The sequence below is a fragment of the Sorex araneus genome, chromosome 5 (genome assembly GCF_027595985.1).
Source record: "Sorex araneus isolate mSorAra2 chromosome 5, mSorAra2.pri, whole genome shotgun sequence".
Classification (NCBI taxonomy): domain Eukaryota; kingdom Metazoa; phylum Chordata; class Mammalia; order Eulipotyphla; family Soricidae; genus Sorex; species Sorex araneus.
This window is the reverse complement of record NC_073306.1, coordinates 29,835,302-29,854,811: the sequence shown is the minus strand read 5'-3', so window position 1 is coordinate 29,854,811 and position 19,510 is coordinate 29,835,302. Positions and strand designations below refer to the sequence as shown.

Genomic DNA, 19,510 nt, shown 5'->3' with positions numbered 1-19,510 from the left:
CAAAGTTACTACACCCCAGTGTTTCATTTCTGCCTTCCTTTCTTTTCTTCTTCTTCTCCTTTATTTTTAGGTCACATCTGGTGGTGCTCAAGGCTTATTCCTGGCTCTGCACTCAGTGATCACTTCTGGAAGGGCTAATATGGGGTGTCTGGATTGAAGCCAGGTCAGCAGTATGTAAACACCTTTCCCAAGGTACTATCATTCCAGCCTTTCCACTGTGTTTGAAAATCTCTCCACCATTATTACACCAATGCCCGACCTGTACCAAGGCCTGCCACGGGGTAGTTCTCAGTTCTACTCGTCATGTCTCAGGGTTAGTTTGCATTGGGGATTGTCTATTTCCTTTCTTTGTATCTTTATATTCCACAAATGAGTGAGACCATCTGGAATTTATCTTTTATGACTCACTTCACGTAGCATGACATTCTCCAATTCTATCCAAGTTGTAATAAACTGCAAAACAACATCTTTTCTCACCGCTGAGTAGTAGTCCATTGTGTATATAGACAACAAATTTTTTTTTTTTTTGTCTTTTAGGATCACACCCGGCAATGCTCAGGGATTACTCTTGGTTCTGCACTCAGAAATTACTCCTGGTGGTGTTGAGGGACCATATGGGAAGTCAGGGATCGAACCCAGGTCGACCACATGAAAGGCAAATGCCCTACCTGCTGTACTATCACTCTGGCCCGAGACCGCAATTTCTATTTTTTTTGGGGGGGGTTGGGTCACACTTGGCAATGTACAGGGGTTACTCCTGGCTCATGCACTCAGGAATTACTCCTGGCGGTGCTCGGGGGACCATAGGGGATGCTGGGAATCAAACCCGGGTCGGCATCGTGCAAAGCAAACGCCCTACCTGCTGTGCTACTGCTCCAGCCCCAAGACCGCAATTTCTTTATCCACGCATCTGCTTTTGGACACTTGGGTTACTTCCAGACCTTGGCTATTGTAAATAGTGCTATGATGAACACAGGAATGCATGTGTTTTTTTTTTTTTTTCCAGACTAATGTCTTTGTGTTCTTGGGGTAGATGCCCACCAGTAGAAATGCTGAATGGTATCCAAATCATTTTCCAAAGGGACTGAAACATAGCATTCTTCCTATCAGCCCTTGTTTAAATTAAGTAACACATAAAAACATCCTATTTCAGATATTTAGAAACAACATACTTCCTGACAGAGTTGAGTGCCCTCCTCCCCTTGGCAGATTCTATTCAAAGTTAGGATGGTGCCACAAAGGTAACTTTGCAACTCCTAAGGCATAAGGAAGTTACCCTGCTGCCTCTGAAGAAGAAAAAGACAGAGCTGTCTGAAAGGAAAGAAATCAGACTGAGCTGTCCTGGGGGAAGATGGGCTAGATTTACAATTTTTAAATGTAGGCTCAACACTTACTTCATGCATCTTCCTACCAGGCATTTCCCTTTTTGGATTAAGAATAAACAGAAAAAGATGAAATGATGCAATTTGCTATGTGGGATGGATCTGAAGAGTATCAGGTGACGGGAAGTTAGGAGCAGGGCAGATACACAAGGATCTCTCTCCTATGTGGGCTGCAGAGAAGCATACATAGTAAGAGTAACAAATGGCCAAGGCAACAGAGTCTGAGAACTGAGCTTACCATGGGGCGGGGGTGGGGGTTCAGGATGGGGTGGCAGATGAAGAGGGGCACTCTGGTGGGGTGTGGGCCATTGGAATACTGTATGCATGAAATTTTATTATCAACAGTATTGTCTAAGTTTGTTTGTTTGTTTGTTTTAATTTATAAAACACAAAGACAGAAGAACAACAAAAGAGAATAGAGGGAATGTCTTCATCCTCCCGGTGTGAAGCTAAGAAGTCACTGAGAATACATTCATCTCCAACTGGGAAAGGGGCGCCTTTCCCAGGGGCCTTGGCGTGGCTCCATGGAAGAACATCTGCCTTGCAAGCATGAGTTGTCAAGTCAGATCCCTAACGCCGCCCATGTGCCTGAGCTCAGGACTGGCCCCAGGATCCTTTGGGATCCTCAGAGCCACCAGGAATAATTTTGTTTTTGTTTTTGGGCCACATCCGATGATGCTCAGAGGTTACTCCTGGCTCTGCACTCAAGAATTACTCCTGGTGGTGCTCAGGGGACCATATGGGATGCTGGAAATCAAACTTGGGTTGGCCACATGCAAGGCAAATGCTCCAACCACTGGACTATCTCTCTAGCCCAAGAATAAATTCTTATTTTTCAACTTGCTCCCAAAATCTAGTGCAAGAAAGTGATGATTTAACACAGAATTTTAATCCTCTGTGCAAATACAGAAAACATGATTCTGTTGCAGAAAGCCAGGGAAGGCTTTCTCTGTTCATGCTAACATAATACTGACTCCCCATCTACTGTACAGACCTATTCCACTAGTCAGGCTGGAGAGTGACTTTAAGATTCAAAGCAGGTGGGGCTGGAGTAAGAGTACAGCAGGGAGGACGTTTGCTTTCTTGCACATGGCTGACCCGGGTTCCATTCCCAGCATCCCATATGGTCCCCCGAGCACCGATAGGAATAATTCCTGAGTGCAAAGTGAGGAGTAACCCCTGCACATCGCCAGGTGTGACCCAAAAAAAGAAAAAAAAAATTCAAAGCAGGGTAGCCAGGTAGACCAAGAGCTCCCAAACATCTAAGCCACAGGAGCCATATTAACCGGAGAAGATAAACAGGGCTTGTGACAACAGTCTGGACTTTCTATCATAATTCCTACTTAACAGATTTTGTCCTTCTCTGCCGCTGACCCATCCTAAGAGTCCTTTCCATAAAGGATCCTTATGGAAAACTGGACAGTTTTCTGGTTACCAAATTCAGTCCTGGGCTGCAGAAATACCATTCCACAGACTGGCAGTCCAACACGGGGCAACCTGTGACCAGGTGAGACGAAAAGCATTTTCAACTTGTGAACACAGGTGAGCACTGTCAAGAGAAAAGCTCCACTGAAACTCTTGGGGTGATTTCCCCCCGCCCAAATTCCCTTATCCAATTTGTTCTGCCGTAACTCTGAGCGCTTCATTCTCTGCCTGGCACTTCCCAAGAAGACCACAGCTCAGCTGCAGAGTGTGCCTTCGCAGGCCTGAGTTTGATCCTTAGCACTGCTCCACCCGCCAAAGGTGATCCCTGAGGCACAGCAGTGATCCCAGTGACACAAGAAACGTGGTCCCTGGCACATGCACCTAAATGTGGGACCCCCACCATCGCAACAACAAAGGGAAGGGAAGAGGGACAAATCAAAGACAGCACACGCAGAGATACGCTGCCGCCCCCGGGGCGGCCACAGCCCACCAAAACAGTACTAAGGAAAGTTGCCACTTTAAAAAAAAAGTCTTTAAACAAGTTGCAACCAGGTTCTCAGATCTTGCCCCTGACAAAAGGGTACTCAATTCTTTTCAGGCATAAAGAAGGCTGCCAAAAATAAATCCCTGGGCACAATAAAAGCTTCTATGAAAGAATGACAGATTTGTAATTTGATAAAGACATCAAACACTCAACTGAAAATAACCTGCATTTAGGTTTTTAAACATCTAAAAATAGCAGGGGCTCACTCTAATAAGCTGTCTCGAGGAGGGGATTTCAGCTGCATAGTTTGCTCTTTGTTGTAGCATGTTAGCTATTTCAGAAGACATATAACAATAGTCCTTTACCTACATCAAAGGTCTTAAATAACTAAACCTTTAACAACCAGTCTGTTGGTATCATTATCCCTATTTTGTTGACTGTGAAACTGAGGCAGAGGGTAAATGGGCTTGCCTGAGGACAAATATTTCTGTCTAGATTTTTAAAAAAGTTATCATCTCTAGAATCTCTTAGTTACAGAGAATCCGTGAGACCTGCAGTATAAGATAGGTACTTCAAACCCTAGCTCTTTATTTTTTTAGGCCACACCCAACAGTACTCAGGGATTACTCCTGCCTCCATGCTCAGGGATCTTCTGGTGGAACTTGGGGGATAAAATGGGGTGCTGGGGATCAAAATCGATTAGATTATATAAAAGATAAGCACCCTACCCACTGTGCTAATGTTCCAGAACACAAAACCTAGTTTTTTAAGGTTTGGAGTTAAAACCCAAAAAAGCTTAAAACCTGTTCATTGCAACCCCATATAAGCTACTGAGAGTATCCCGCCCGTACGGCAGAGCCTGGCGAGCTACCCATGGCATATTGGATATGCCAAAAACAGTAACAAGAAGTCTCACAATGGAGATGTTACTGGTGCCTGCTCGAGCAAATCGATGAGCAATGGGATGACAGTGATACAGTGATGTGGTTATGTAATTAATATTTTTGGTGGTGTTGGGGGAGTTTGGGTCAAAGTTAACAAGGCTCTGGGGTGACTCCTGGCTCTGTGCTCACAGGTTGCTAGCAGCAGTGCTCCAGAACTATATGTACATGCAATGTCAGGGTTCAAACTGGGTTCAGTGCCCTGCAAGGCGAGTACCTTAACCTCTGCACTATCTGTTAAGTCAGGGTTCAGACACTTAAAAAATTGTTTTTATATCCATTATTGGTAAATGTTTCATTTGTTTTGGGGCTTAACCCAGCAGCACTCAGGGGTCATTCCTGGTTCTACACTCAGGAATTACTCCTGGTGGGCTCGGGGGACTAAATGGGATGCTGGGGATCAAACCCAGGTCAGTTATAAGTGCTGTACCTACTGTATTATCTCTTTAGTCCCTAAATGTTTGATTTGTATGTCTATTTTATATACCTATATAATCAGGGCTGCATAAAATTTTGAATAAAAAGGGGTTGCAAAGAGAAAAAGTTTCAGAAGTCCTGATTATATAGGTTACATAAATCTATTATAGGCTGCTGAAGCCTCTTAAATATCTTATTATCCTGTTCTCAAAATACTCATTTTAGGAATAATTGCAATTCCTTCCACTTAGGAGATGCTAATAAGAAACCATAGCACACTTGCAAAATGAGAATACTGAGGCTGAAAAGTAAGGGCTCAATAAACCCCATTATGGAGTTTCTTCAGTCTTGTTTGAATTTTTCTTTTCTTTTTTGGGGGGTGGGTGGGTGGGTGGGTGGGTAGGCTATATCTGGCAGTAATCAGGGCTTACTCCTGGCTCTGTGCTCAGGAATCACTCCTGGCAGGGCTCAGGGAACTGTATTGGGTGCTAGGGATCAAATTCAGGTCAGCTGAATGCAAGGCAAACGCCCTACCCACAATACTAACACTCTAACCCCTGACCTTCTACTTTCAGAATATATTTCATACAAAAACATTTAAGCATTTTGTATGTGTTTAGAACCACTTGACTTGTACACTGAGTTCCAGGGGCCAAGGAGACAGCTCAAAAGGCTAGCGTACATGCTGTACTCAGGTTAAGTCCAAGTTTGATCCCTAGTACCACAGGGTTCTGTGAGCACTGAGCTGGGAGTAGCCCCTGAGCACTGCCAAGTCTGGCCCAAAAACCAATCAATTAAAAAAAATGTGTATGTACATACAAATGTCTAACATACACAAAATGTTCACATAAAAAAGAAAATAGTAATTCTGAAAATACTAAACCAAGTGTGTCTAAAGTCAAGAGATTAGAGCTTGAGTAGATTTTAAGAGGTATTGAAGTTTGTGTGTAGAAAGCTACATAACGAAAATGCCTGGTGCATATGAGATGCACAAATACACCTCAAACCCAGGATTAGGCTCTTGTCTTGGTCCAGCACCTGCCCAGGTGGGGCATTTTGCACAAGTTATATCACCTACCTTTCAAGGTGACTAGAGATCAGAAATCCACAAGGTCGGGAGCAAGAGCAACAGTACAGTGAGTAGGGCATTACCCTTGCATGTGGCCCACCCTGGGTCAATCCTCTGCATCCCACATTGCCACCAATTAGGCAATTCCTGAGTGCAGAGCCAAGCGAAACCTCTGAGCATTTCTGAGTATGTCCCAAAAAAGGAAAAAGAGAAAAATCCACATGGCCAGATACACAAAGTAATAAGTATGGCAGCTCTCCCTTGTTATCTTCAGAGCAAGTATTTCAGGAACAGAAAAATTAGAACACCCCATTATAAAAAATACAAGCGCGTATGCAGAAGGGGTGATGTGATGAGTGTTCACGGGCTCTCAGGATGGCACTCTCTCTCTTTCCCTCTCTTAGTCTCAGGCCAGGTTAGTCTTCCTAACCTCAAAAGACTTCGTTACTTTTGGATCATGACAGCATTTGTCTATGACCATGTTCTCAACTTATAGTTGAGTATTGTGGGCTTTGGCCTGACCCCTTTCAATGCCAGGGTAGCTCACAGCTTGCCCTGGATCCATTCAGTCTGTTGGGACCCTGCTTTTGGGGTGCTAGGAACTAAGGGCAACTGAGTCAAGAAAGCAGATGCCTAGGAGTAAATATTATTGGAGTCAATCAACTCCCAAGTTACATAGCATAATATTAACTGTCTTCCTGTGTCCATACAGAAAGGACATTGCTTTAAGGTAAAACAAGTTCCCTGCGGCAAGGCTGAAAGGACAAACCCAATGTTATCCTACACTCCATGATCAGTAATTTAATTCTCTATTTTAGAAAAGTCTCTTTCTTAAAAAAATAAATAAATAAAAATAAGAGGCTGGAGAGATAGCACAGTGGGTAGGGCATTTGCCTTGTGCATGGTCAACCCGGGTTTGATTCCCAGCATCCCATACAGTCCCCTGGGCACCACCAGGGGTAATTCCTGAGTGCAGAACCAGGAGTGACCCCTGTGCATCGCCAGGTGTGACCCAAAAAGCAAAAAAAAAAAAAAAAGAGCTAGGTAATAAATTCATTGTGTAAAAAGGACTTAATTTATAAAGGTTTAGAGCACCTGTAAGTCTCCTCAGAGTGGTCATCTGACACAGAGATCCAGTGTAAATAATCAAATGCTATTGCAAAGCAGGTCTCTGCTGCTCCTCAGTTCTAGTTTTTTAACTGCCTTTATGCTCTTTCCAAAGTTGTTCAAACTCTACAGAAAGTGATTAAAGGGGCTGGAGCGATAGTACAGCAGGTAGGGTGTTTGCCTTGTACGCGGCTGACCCAGGTTTGATTCCCAGCATCCCATATGGTCCCCTGGGCACCACCAAGGGTGATTCCTGAGTGCAGAGCCAGGAGTAACGCCTGTGCATCGCCGGGTGTGACCCAAAAGAGCAAAAAAGAAGAAAAGGGATTAGATTCAACCTCACATGTACATACAGGTTAGGCTAACACCCAGAAAAGAAAAGAAAAAGGGATACCAATGAAGTTATTTAATGCATCTCAAAGAGACACAGATCCGGGTAAAAAATCTTTTTTTTTTTTTAAAGTCTTAATGGTACACACTAACGAAAGTTTTATAGTAATTTTTCAACTGCTAAAATTAAAACAAACCAACCCAGCACTTTCATGCCTTTTTTGGACTTATTTAGTGGGAATAAGTCCTACTTATTCCTACTTTATCAGTAGGAATACTTATGCTTTCTTTTTCCCTACTATCACAAATTTCTGTTCTTCCTAAAAGACTCAGAAGGCCCAGAGATAGTACATCTGGCTCACTGGGTGTGACAACTCCAGCCTCACCCCCACCCCCACCTCCGTTGGCACTAGAATCTCTGTGAGTGGCCTTCTAAAAAGAACTCAGTTAGAAATGACTTTCATGAAACTTTCCTTTCCTTTCCATCAGTTCGTCCAAGTAATTTCCCCAATGTTCCTCTAGAGGGTGCACAGTACTCTTTCAGCTAACTACAAGAACCACATCCCTAACCCACTGCACCACTGTGCTGTCAAAAAAAAAAAAAATCAGTTTCCACTGAGATAGGTGCCATCTAGCTGTACTGAACAGACATTATAATATTTTTTGTTTTTCTTTGGTTTTGCACTCACGGATCACTCCTGGTGTTGCTCAGGGCACCATATGGGACGTCAGGGATAGAACCTGGGTGGGTGGCGTGCAAGGCAAAGCTCTACTATTGCTCTGGTCCCCAAATATTTTTTTATTATCCTTTGATTACTCAAATGCATTTACTGTGACTTTAGCATCTAATTCATGGTCTTTCCAATAGAACTTGTAACTCAAGCTCCCTGAGCTCTGTTTTTCTTGCTTGATTTTTTTTCCTGAGTCTCATTTTTCTCATCTGTAAAGTGGAGATCAAGATTAGAGCTACCTCAGAATGTAGTTGGAGGATTAGATAAATATAACACACATGAAGTATTTGGTGTAGAGGTTTCTTATGCTGGGAAACTGGAGAATTAGGAACCTACAAATTATGTCATAAATACCTAAATTTTTTTTTTTTGATAAGACATCACAAAACGTCTTCCAAATGTATTCAAATGTACAAGAAATAAGGAAATATGATGTGCTAGAACTGAAGCAGAAATCTGAACTAGAAACCAGCATAAACAAGACTTCAGTGAAGATAAACTTAAAGAGGGAATCTACTTTTAGCACACAGTCATCAAAGTAGTGTATGTCCGTCTCTGGGCTCACGGCAGGAAATTCTGAGAGGATATTATTTCTATCCTCAAATTCTACATAAATATTAGTTAGTCAGGAGTAAGGGTAGAATTAAAACATGCACGTTCTCAAGTATTTCTCGTCCATTAAGAAGGTAAGGGTTGGGGGCTGGAGCGATAGCACAGCGGGTAGGGCATTTGCCTTGCACGCGGCCGACCCGGGTTTGAATCCCAGCATCCCATATGGTCCCCTGAGCACCGCCAAGAGTAATTCCTGAGTGTAGAACCAGGAGTAACCCCTGTGCATCGCTGGGTGTGACCCAAAAAGCAAAAAAAAAAAAAAGAAGGTAAGGAAGGGTTGGCTTTCCCTGAAATTAGGGAATAAACCAAGAGAGAAAGCAGGAGCCAGGATACCCAACACAATAAAGAGAACGGAACTTAAAAAAAAAAAAAGAGAGAGCGAACAGAACTTCCAGAATGACTGTGAAGAAGTTATAGAACTGTACACAGGGCAACCAGGAGAAATACTGGATTGCGGGGAGGGGGCAATGAATGACTTCCAGGGGCTGCCTCGAAGGGAAACAGAAGCAATTCACACATTTCACATTGATTCACTTATGTTCTTTAAAAGAGTCTGAGAATTCGGGGGCTGGATAGTACAGCAGGTAGGGAGCTTGCCTTGCATGTGTCCAACCTGGGTTTATCCGTGGCACTCCACCTGGTCCCCTGAACCCCACCAGGAGTGATCCCTGAGCACAGAGCCAGGCCAGGGGTAACCCCTGAGCACACTGGGTATGTTCTCAAGATAAAATAGAACAATAACATCAACAAAATTTGGGGCTGAGAGATAGTACAGCAGGTAGGGCGTTTACCTTGCATGCAGTTGGCCTGGGTTTAATCCTCAGTATCCCATATGGTCCCCTGAACCCACCCTGGGTGCAGAGCAAGGGGTGAGCCCTAAGTCAGGTGTGGCTCCAAAGCAAAACAAAAGAAAACAAAAACAGTACAAATATTATCATGCTTGGACTTTTTTTTTTTTCCTTTTTGGGTCACACTCAGCGATGGACAGGGGTTACTCCTGATTCATGCACTCAGGAATTACTCCTGACGGTGCCCGGGGAACCATATGGGAAGCTGGGAATCGAACCCGAATCGGCCGAGTGCAAGGCAAAGGCCCTACCCACTGTGCTATCGCTCAGCCCCCATGCTTGGACTTTTATGTTGCAAGGGGGAATGGTATTTTTGTGGGAGTAGGGGAATGGGGAGGGCGCACACTGGCAGTGCTCAGGGATTACTCCTGGTTCTGTGCTCAGGAATTACTCCTGGTGGTACAGGGGGACCATATGGGATACTGGAGAACGAACCCAGGTTGGCTCGGCCGTGTGCAAGGTAAATGCTCCACTCTTGCGTTACCGCTCCAGTCCTGAGGAGTGGCATTTTTGCATATTTGTTTGAATTTCTTCGTAATCAACCTCTCATTGCAGAGTCAACTGATTTCTATTACCACATATTCAATTTGCTGTTCATGGAATCCTTTAATACATAAAATGTACATCTACATTTTTTTTTTTTTTTGGCTTTTTGGGTCACACCCGGCGATGCACAGGGGTTACTCCTGGCTGTGCACTCAGGAATCACTCCTGGCAGTGCTCAGGGGACCATATGGGATGCTGGGAATCGAACCCGGGTTGGCCACGTGCAAGGCAAACGCCCTACCCGCTGTGCTATTGCTCCAGCCCCGCATCTACATCTTTTTAATAAAGATGTACTTGTACTCAGAATATTGGAAACCAATGACTTGGCAACTAACCATTTAAATCTATACTAGCAATGAAACGAAAAGCAGTTGAAAGCATATGGACAACAAAGTATTCGATGCAAAAATACATGTATGGCGGAGCAGTTTGGGGCATACATGGTATTTGGGACCATCTGCAGTGCCACAGATCAAATCAGGGTCAGTTGCATGCAAGGCAAGAAAGAGCCTGAAAGGTCTACCTACAAATAGACCCTGTACTATCTCTCTGGCTCACAGTTTTTTTTTTTTTTTTAAAGCAACACTAAAGGGCTAGAACTATTCACAATTGCCAAAAGCTGTAAACAACCCAAATGTCCAAGAACAGAAGACTGGGTAAAAAACTATGGAATTTATACACATGGAATACAACTTGGGCCTAAGAAAAGATGGAGTCAAGCAATTCGCTGCTACCTGTATAAATCTGGAGAGTGTCACGTTGCGTGAAGTTAGTCAGAGGGAGAGAGTCAGACTCAGAACCATCTCTATCATATGTGGGATATAAAGTCACTTCTGGGAGAAATATCAAATGCTTACTGACATCAGAGATGAAGAACAGAACTGGTCTTCAGTAGGAGGCTTGCCTCTGGGTGGGGTGGGAGAATAAGGTAGGGAAGGAAGCAACAGGACAGTCATGAAGGGGGGAAGTGCCTTTCACAGAGACATGACAGGGGGTGGGAAGAAAAGTGGGGACATTGGTGGAGGGTGGTGTGGACTGGTGAAGGGACTGGTGTTGGAACATTGTACACCTGAAACATAATCATGAGTAACCATGTAATTCATGGTGATTAAAAAAAAAAAAGTTAAAAAAATAGTATAGGGGGGTCAGGGCAATAGTATAGTGGGGAAGGCTCACCCGGGTTTGATCCCTAGCATCCCATATGGTCCCCCAAGCACTGCCAGGAGTAATTCCTTTTTTTTTTTTCCTTTTTATGTCACACCTGGAGATGCACAGGGGTCACTTCTGGCTCTGCAGGGGACCATATGGTATGCTGGGAATTGAACCCGGGTCGGCCACATGCAAGGCAAATGCTCTACCCACTGTGCTATTGCTCCAGCCCTTGCCAGGAGTAATTCCTGAGTGCAGAGCCAGGAGTAACCCCTGAGCATAGCTGGGTGTGGCCCAAAAAGCAAAGCAAACAAACAAACAAACAAAAACTATAGGGTTGGAGAGGTAATTCAGTGGGTTGGAGTGTATGCAGGGGGCATGGGTTTGATACCAGCACACTGTGCACCAAGCCAGGAGTCCCTGAGCACTGCCGGGTGGCTCTAAACACTTCTACTCCAGCTCCTGAAAAAAAACTGTAAACTGGAAAATGCTAGGCGAATGGTAATTATAAAATGTAAAACGTGCTGGAATCTCAATAAAATGATATCATTTTCAACAATCAAAGTCAAGAGATCGTTTTTCACCTTAAGTTTTGGATATATGTGGCGCAGAGAATCTGCAGTTCCCATGTCAGCTTCATCAGAAATACACACAATATCTGTCTTCATTTTTGTCTTGAATTCTGCACTCAGAGCCTTTTGGACATCCCTGGTTGTAATGATAATGACCTCTATAGCACAAAAGAATAAAAAAAAAAGAAAATAATGCAAACATTTTCATTCATTCGCTTAACAGCTTTCTTATTTTGATTAGATTTTAGTCTGTTTCAGTTGTAATAGTAACAGAGCTACTACCATCCAGCCTTCTCAATATGTTTTACATGCATTCTCTCTACTGTTACAGCAATCTCATTGTACAAATTAGGAAATTTGGATGAAAACACCTAACTTCACTCAACCATACAACTAATAACAGAACTAAACAATCAATCTGAGAACAAAACTGAAGTCTCTATGATCCTTAAACGAATGCCTATATTACATGCCATTTCTGATTTCTGGAGAGCATTCCTCAAAGCATAAATAAAAGGAATTGCAGGGGCTGGAGCAATAGCACAGCGGGAAGGGCGTTTGCCTTGCACGCAGCCGACCCAGGTTCGATTCCCAGCATCCCATATGGTCCCCTGAGCACCGCCAGGAGTGATTCCTGAGTGCAGAGCCAGGAGTAACCCCTGTGCATCGCCAGGTGTGACCCAAAAAGCAAAAAAATAAAATAAAATAAAAGGAATTGCATTTGAAATCTTTCACTACAAAGTGCTATCACCACTTCCTGCCAGTAAGTCATTAATGTTTTCCTGAGGATCACAATGAATCCTAGCAAAAGACAATTTCTACACCACCGATATCTTCACTTTATGTATCCAACAATCAATGATGGAAAACTTTGGGTTTGGCATGGATCTCTCTCTCTCTCTCTCTCTCTCTCTGGGTTTGGCATGTCTCTCTCTCTCTCTCTCTTTCTCTCTCTCTCTCTCTCTCTCTCAAGCCTGGGTCAGCTGCATGCAAGGCAAGTGCCCTGTCTGTTCTACTATTGCTCTGCTCCCTCTTTTCTTTTTCTATTGTCTTTTTATCCTTGCTTCCTCTTTTTTAAAATCATTTACCACTTACTCCTTCCTTTTCTTTATTATGTCCCTACCTAGACTTTTTGGATTAACTACATTTTTTCTTCCCTTTCCCTGTTGCTACTCTTGGGATGCTCAGAGGTCACATTTGTTGTGGTGCTAAGAATCGAAGTGGTCACACTTCACAATGTGGAGCAGTGCCAGGGGTCAAGTTTGTAGCCAGGAAGGCAGGCCTGTTACCACTAAGTCACAACTACGACCCCTCCAGATTTAGTCTCTAATGCATTCACTCACTCAATAAAAACATCAATGTTTAATATATGGGCTGGAGCGATAGCACAGCGGTAGGGCGTTTGCCTTGCACGCGGCAGACCCGAGTTCTGTTCCAGGAAGACAATTCTTTTTTTCAGTTTTGGGGCCATATCTGGCAATGCTCAGGGGTTACTTCTGGTGGGCTTGGGTTGTGGGGACACGATATGGGATGCTGGGAATTGAACCTGCGTTGGCTTCGTGGGAGATAAGTGCCTTACCCTCTGTAGTATCACTCAGGCAACCCCCCCTTTTCTTTTCTTTTTTAAACAGGGTGAATTTTATTTTTATTTTTTGATTTCTGGGCCATAACTGGCAGTACTCAGGGCTCACTCCTGACTATGCTCAGTAATCACTCTTGGTGGGCTGTGGAGATCTTATACGGTGCTAGGGATTGCAACCTGGGTTGGCTGTGTGCAAGGCAAGCACCCTCCCTGCTGTACCATGGCTCCAGTGCCAGAAGGCAATTCTTCCAGCTGAAATAAGTGCTGGCTCACAAGACTGGGCTTCAGCATCTCAACCACTTCCTTTTGGTCCTCGGATTTGCTCAAACTACAGGACAACTCAAGCTCAAGGGGAGTCACACTGAACTTATTTTCCACTTTTGGGGATTAAATCGTAGAAAAATCTGAGGATTCTATAAAAAAAGCTACAAAAATATATAAGAAATATTTAGCAGAATAGTAAATACATAGTTCAAGTATCTTGAGATACAGTTCAGGAGGCTAGAGGCACATGCTTTGTATGAAGCAAGTCCTGATTTGATCTCTGGTACCACGTGGTCCCCTGAGCACTGCCAAGAGCAACCTCTGAGCACTGAGCCAAGATTAACACCCACGCACCACTAAGTATGGTCCCCAAACTGAAAAGTAAATAAATAAATGCATTTAGCAAAGTTTAAGGGCATGTCAGTAAAAAATTTGTATTTTAGGGGGTCCTAGAGAGACAGTATGGGAGCTTGCCTTACACGGACCAACCTCAGTTCGGTGCTCACCAGCAGGAATGATTGCTGAGCTCATAGCAAGGAGTGGCCCCCAAGCACCATTGGGTGTGGCCCAAAAATTGTTTCTTGGGGTCTGGGAGATAGCTCAAAAGGCTGGATCAGATGCTCTGCATTTGGGAGCCCTAGGTTTTTCTCCAGAACTGCAATGTTCTCTAAGCAACACAGTAGTGTAGCCCCTTAATAAACACTACCAGTTGGGACTGGGGTGACAGCAGGCAGGGTATTTGCCTTGCATGGGGCTGACCCAGGTTTTACCCACAGCACCCCAGGAGCGACCTACAAGGAGTGACCACTAAATACAGAAGAGCACCAACTGGTGTGGACCCCCCAAAAAAGTAAAAAATAAAAAAATACTATCTGTCTGGTTAAAAAATAAAATAGACAAAATTAAATTAAAAAATATATCCTGGGGCTGGAGTGATAGTACAGTGGGTAGGGCATTTGCCTTGTGCGTGGCTGACCCGGGTTCGATTCCCAGCATCCCATATGGTCCCCTGAGCACTGCCAGAAGTAATTCCTGAGTGTAAAGCCAGGAATAAACCCTGTGCATCTCCATCCGGGTCTGATCCAAAAAGAAAAAACATATATAATATATATATATATATATATATATATACACACCCCACCAAATGTATGTATCTTAATATACTAGCAACAAACAACTTGGAAATGGAATTTAACAATTACTATTTATAACCGTATCAAAGTTTAGAGACAAATTTAACAAAATTATGTGCAAATCTATATGCTGAATACCATAAAATGGAGAAAATTTCAGAAGACATAAGTAAGTGAAGAAATATAGCATGACTATGGATCAAAAACACTCAGTACTGTTAAGATGTAAATTCTCCTCAGACTGATCATCCAATCTCAATATAAATCCCAGTAACCCTTTGTAGAAAGACAAGCTAACTCTAAAATTTATATAAGGATGTAAAGATTTTAGAAGAGCTAAAATATGATTCTAACTATATTATGTCTGTGTTTACATTTTTTACTGCTTTCCTGTTGTTTTCAGGAAAAACAATCTCAATTACTCAGCATGGAATACAGGCCCTTTTTAGCATGACCCTCATTTACCTCTCTTGCTACACCTATTCCTCTCCCTTACACTTAATATAATCCACAGAAGAAAAAAAGAGTTGCAGGCCAGAGCAATAGTACAGTGGGTAAGGCACTTAGTCCCCTACATCCTATATGGTCCCGAGATCCACCAGGAGTGATCCCTGAGTGCAAGGCCAGCAGTACACCCGAGTACAGCCAGGTGTGGCCTCCAAACAAAACAAAATAGAGCAGTTGCTAGAACATGATGTGCATCATGACTCTTTGTCTCTGCATACATGTTATTACTTCTACAAAGCATGCTCTTCACACTCATCAATTGGGTAATACATTTTTCAAGACTGAATTGTCATCTACTATGAAGTCTTTCCTGAGACCCTCATGTAGAAAAAGCAATTACCAGGTTGGAGAGATAGTATAGCAGGTAAGATGTACTTGCATGCAGCTGACCAGGGTTCGATTCCTGGCATCCTAGATGGTCCCCTCAGCCAAAATGATTCCCCAAGCACAGAACCAGAAGAAAGCCCTGAGCACTGTCAGGTGTGGCCCCAAAACTAAACAAAAAAACTGAGGCAACTTCCTCTGCATTTTTAAGCATTTATAATACATCTGTTATTATATTTATATGCTACATAATAAAATATTTATATGTGTTTCTCTACAATAGACTTTAAGGTCACAGAAATCAGGTCTACATCAGCATCTTTTTTTTTTTTTTGCTTTTTGGGTCACACTCAGCGATGCACAGGGGTTATTCCTGGCTCTGCACGCAGGAATCACCCTGGCCATGCTCAGGGGACCATATGGGATACTGGGAATCGAACCCGGGTAGGCCGCGTGTAAGGCAAACGCCCTACCCGCTGTGCTATCACTCCAGCCCCCTAGATCAGCATCTTAATTCTGTACCCCAGTGCTTATTACCAAATACATACAGTTTTTCAGTAAATTCTAGTAATGAGGCATTTCGATTTCCACTACTTTCTTTCTGATATTTGTAGAAGTCCATTGTGGATTATTGCAGAGAGGGCTCCAAAATTATGCTTTCTTTTCAAATTCTAGCATACAGAAAGATGATGCCGATGTTCTTAATTTAAAGAGATCAACCTCCAGTCCAACAGTGACTACTAGTCTTTTATTATTCATTTGATCTCACCCTCACAAGTCTGACACATAACTGGGACCAAACACCCCGCAAGTTTTATGAGTACATTTTATTGCCATAGATCACCTTCAAATCCAACGCGCTCGAGCAGGTTCAGCGGGTACCAAATTAAAGGCTTGTTTCCAACTGGAAGCAGGGGTTTGGGAATACTGGAAGTCAGGTCTGTCATTCGAGATCCCCCTCCAACTGCCATCACTACTGCTTGAAATTCCATTTTTGCACACTGTAAGCACAGAGGAAAATGATTAATGGGGAAAGAAAACTACCATTAATAGTACTGTAAACCATGGTGCCTAAAGTAAAATTTCTGAAAAACCAAAGCACACACTAACCTTATTTTTACACAGATTACAAAAAATGTCATATGTATCACTTCTACCTCCAATAACCAGAATAGAAAGGAAAGGTTCATTCACAAGTAAGGGAGACAGTAGTCAGGGCATGCCTTGCATACTAAGGATGTAAGTTTGCACCCTGGCACTTCCTGCACCCTGACCACCCCATCATTAGGCCTGAGCAGCACTGGTAGGGGGCCTGCAGATCAAACCATCCAGCCCACCAGTGTGAGAAAGAAAGGCTCATTCCTCTGTGTATGCCACTGGTGTCAGAGATGTTTCATTAGGGGAATGATTTAGCCACTTCTGTTTGAGAGGTCCCCAAAGGGATCATTCCTGCACCATAGCATTAGAAATAAAACACAACCAGGGTGATTTTCTATTTAATTATGAGAATGCTTGAAGTTATTCAAACAGCAGGTATTTAATAAAGTTTGTTATTAATTTTAGATAGTTTAATTGTTACTATTATTGTAACAACAAGTCTCACAATGGAGATGTTACTGGTGCCTGCTCGAGCAAATCGAGAGGACAGTGACAGGGACAGTGACAGTGACAGTTTAATTGTAGATTATGTTCAGGCAAAATATAGAGTTTCTATTTCTTCCTTTGGGAGGAAAAAAAAAGGTTCATTCACTACAGTGATGTGTAACCACCACCTTTATCATAGTCCCTTACTTATTAATACCTATTTTTGGCTCTATCCTGGGAAATGGAATGGAGGAAGGATATGCATTTAAAACAAAACAAAACAAAACACGGGGCCAGAATGATAGCACAGCGGGTAGGGCATTTGCCTTGCATGCGGCCAACCTGGGTTCGATCCCCGGCATCCCATATGGTCCCCCCCCACTCACTGCCAGGAGTAATTCCTGAGTACAGTGCCAGGAGTAACCCCTGAGCATCACTGGTTGTGACCCAAAAAGCAAAAAATAAACAACAACAAAATGAAACAAAACTGGTCCTTGCCTTCTGAGCTTCTCACAATTAAGTAGAGAAGAAAAATATTAGGAAATTAGAGATGTAAGATTTGTATTTATGGTAAGACTATTTCCAAGATGCCATAAGCATAAGTGAAGATAATAGTGAAAAGAGGATTTAACTTCCTAGAAAATATAAGGAAGGCTGTAGAGGTAAGTTATGCTTGAACTGAATCTTGAAGAAGCTGAACTTCTGACATGTGAATTCTTACTACTTCTGACTAGAATCACTGTCATCCCGTTGCTCATCGATTTGTTCGAACGGGCATCAGTAACGTCTCTCATTGAGAGACTTATTGTTACTGTTTTTGGCATATCCAATATGCACGGGTAGCTTGCCAGGCTCTGCCACGCGGGCTCGATACTCTCAGTAGCTTGCCGGGCTCTCTGAGAGGGGCAGAGGAATTGAACTCGGGTCGGCCGCGTGAAAGGCGAAAGCCCACCCGCTGTGCTATCGCTCCAGCCCCTCTGACTAGAATAAACAGCGTAAATACAAGCAAACCAGATATTGAGATTAATTCATTAATATTAATATTAATGACTTAATATTTCTCAATTGAAAAATGCAGTGATCTATTCCAGTCTTCTCATTACCTCCAACTATGAAAGATATCATTATAAACACAAATGCAGGCTTACATCTCAACTTAGATTTTCGGAGGTTAACTGCAAAAACAGCCAAAGTAATACCTTTTTTCAAACTCAAGGTAAGAAATGAACTGCTTGACTTTCAAGCCGTTCAGCAGCTACTATGTAGCAGAGGTCCAGCTAAAGGTCATAAATCTTTACTGATTTAAAAGTACACAAAACAAAAATAAAAACAGTGGATAGAGAGCTAGTCTTGAACGCAGCTGACCCAGGCTCTATTCCTGGCATCTTAAATGGTTCCCTGAGCCTGGCAGGAGGGATCCCTGAGTGCGGAGCCAGGAGTAAGCCCTGAGCACAGCTAAATGTAGCAAAAAATAAAAATAATATAAAAGGAGTCTGGATTAGGATATGGCTCACAGCAGAGTGCAGGCCTTACATGTGACTTGGTCTGAATACCAGCATCAAAAAAATGAAAATACTGCATGACTTATAATATGTGATATAATCTTTTATTTCATTTTATTTTTTTGAAGTAACAGATTTTATTTAGAGGTTTCTGAGGGAAGGAGGAAGAGGTAAGTGGAAAAGAACAGTAGGAGTAACGCGCTCAAGAGAGAACTCGGGCTTCTCCAAGGGTGGAGGAAGCTCTACACACATCCTAGCACTGGACACGAAAGCATGAAAGTACACATCTCAAGGGGGGAGATGCAGGCGACACATGTGCTCGGGCACCACATGTGCTCGGCCACGTGGGCACAAGCAGCACATGGGCTCAGGCAGCATATGTGCCTGTGATATAATCTTTTAAGTGCAAATGGAAATGGCAACATTCAGAAAAAGAATTTTTTTCAGACTGTCAAATAATGTTGCATGTTTATCATAACCGTAGTAAGAGCTGGGTCTCTCCCATCAATATCTAAACTGCAGCACCTACAAACTGTCTACTCAAAGGACAAAGTAAAGGTTCTAGTACAACATCCACAACTTCAAAATGGGGTCATTTCCATTTTTCCAAAGCAGAGTCATGAGAAAGCATTACCCCAGATTGGATTTTCTTTTTTTTTTTGGCCACACCTGGGGATGCTCAGGAATAATTCCTGGCTCTGCACACAGAAATTACTCCTGGCAGTGTGTGGGGACCATACAGGATGCTGGGAGTCAAACCTGGGTTGGCTACGTGCAAGGAAAGGCACCTTACTTGCTATACCCTCTGGCTGGATTTTTTTTGTTTGGGTCACACCTGGCGATGCACAGGGGTTACCCCTGGCTCTGCACTCAGGAATTACTCCTGGCGGTGCTCGGGGGACCATATGGGATGCTGGGAATCAAACCCAGGTTGGCCGCGTGCAAGGCAAACGCCCTACCCGCTGTGCTATTGCTCCAGTCCCTGCCATTTTCTTTAGGGT

At 43.2% G+C, this 19,510-nt stretch overlaps 1 protein-coding gene across 1 annotated transcript in view; it reads right to left on the bottom strand.

Moving 5' to 3' along the window:
* EIF2B3 (eukaryotic translation initiation factor 2B subunit gamma) overlaps positions 1-19,510 on the bottom strand; it is a 100,726-nt gene that overhangs the window by 79,400 nt on the left and 1,816 nt on the right. The window contains exons 2-3 of the mRNA XM_055139687.1: positions 16,268-16,424; positions 11,626-11,771 (exon numbers count right to left, since the gene is read on the bottom strand). Coding sequence (XP_054995662.1) covers positions 11,626-11,771; positions 16,268-16,415 — 294 coding nt within the window. The 5' untranslated portion in view covers positions 16,416-16,424. The remainder of the gene's footprint in view (positions 1-11,625; positions 11,772-16,267; positions 16,425-19,510) is intronic.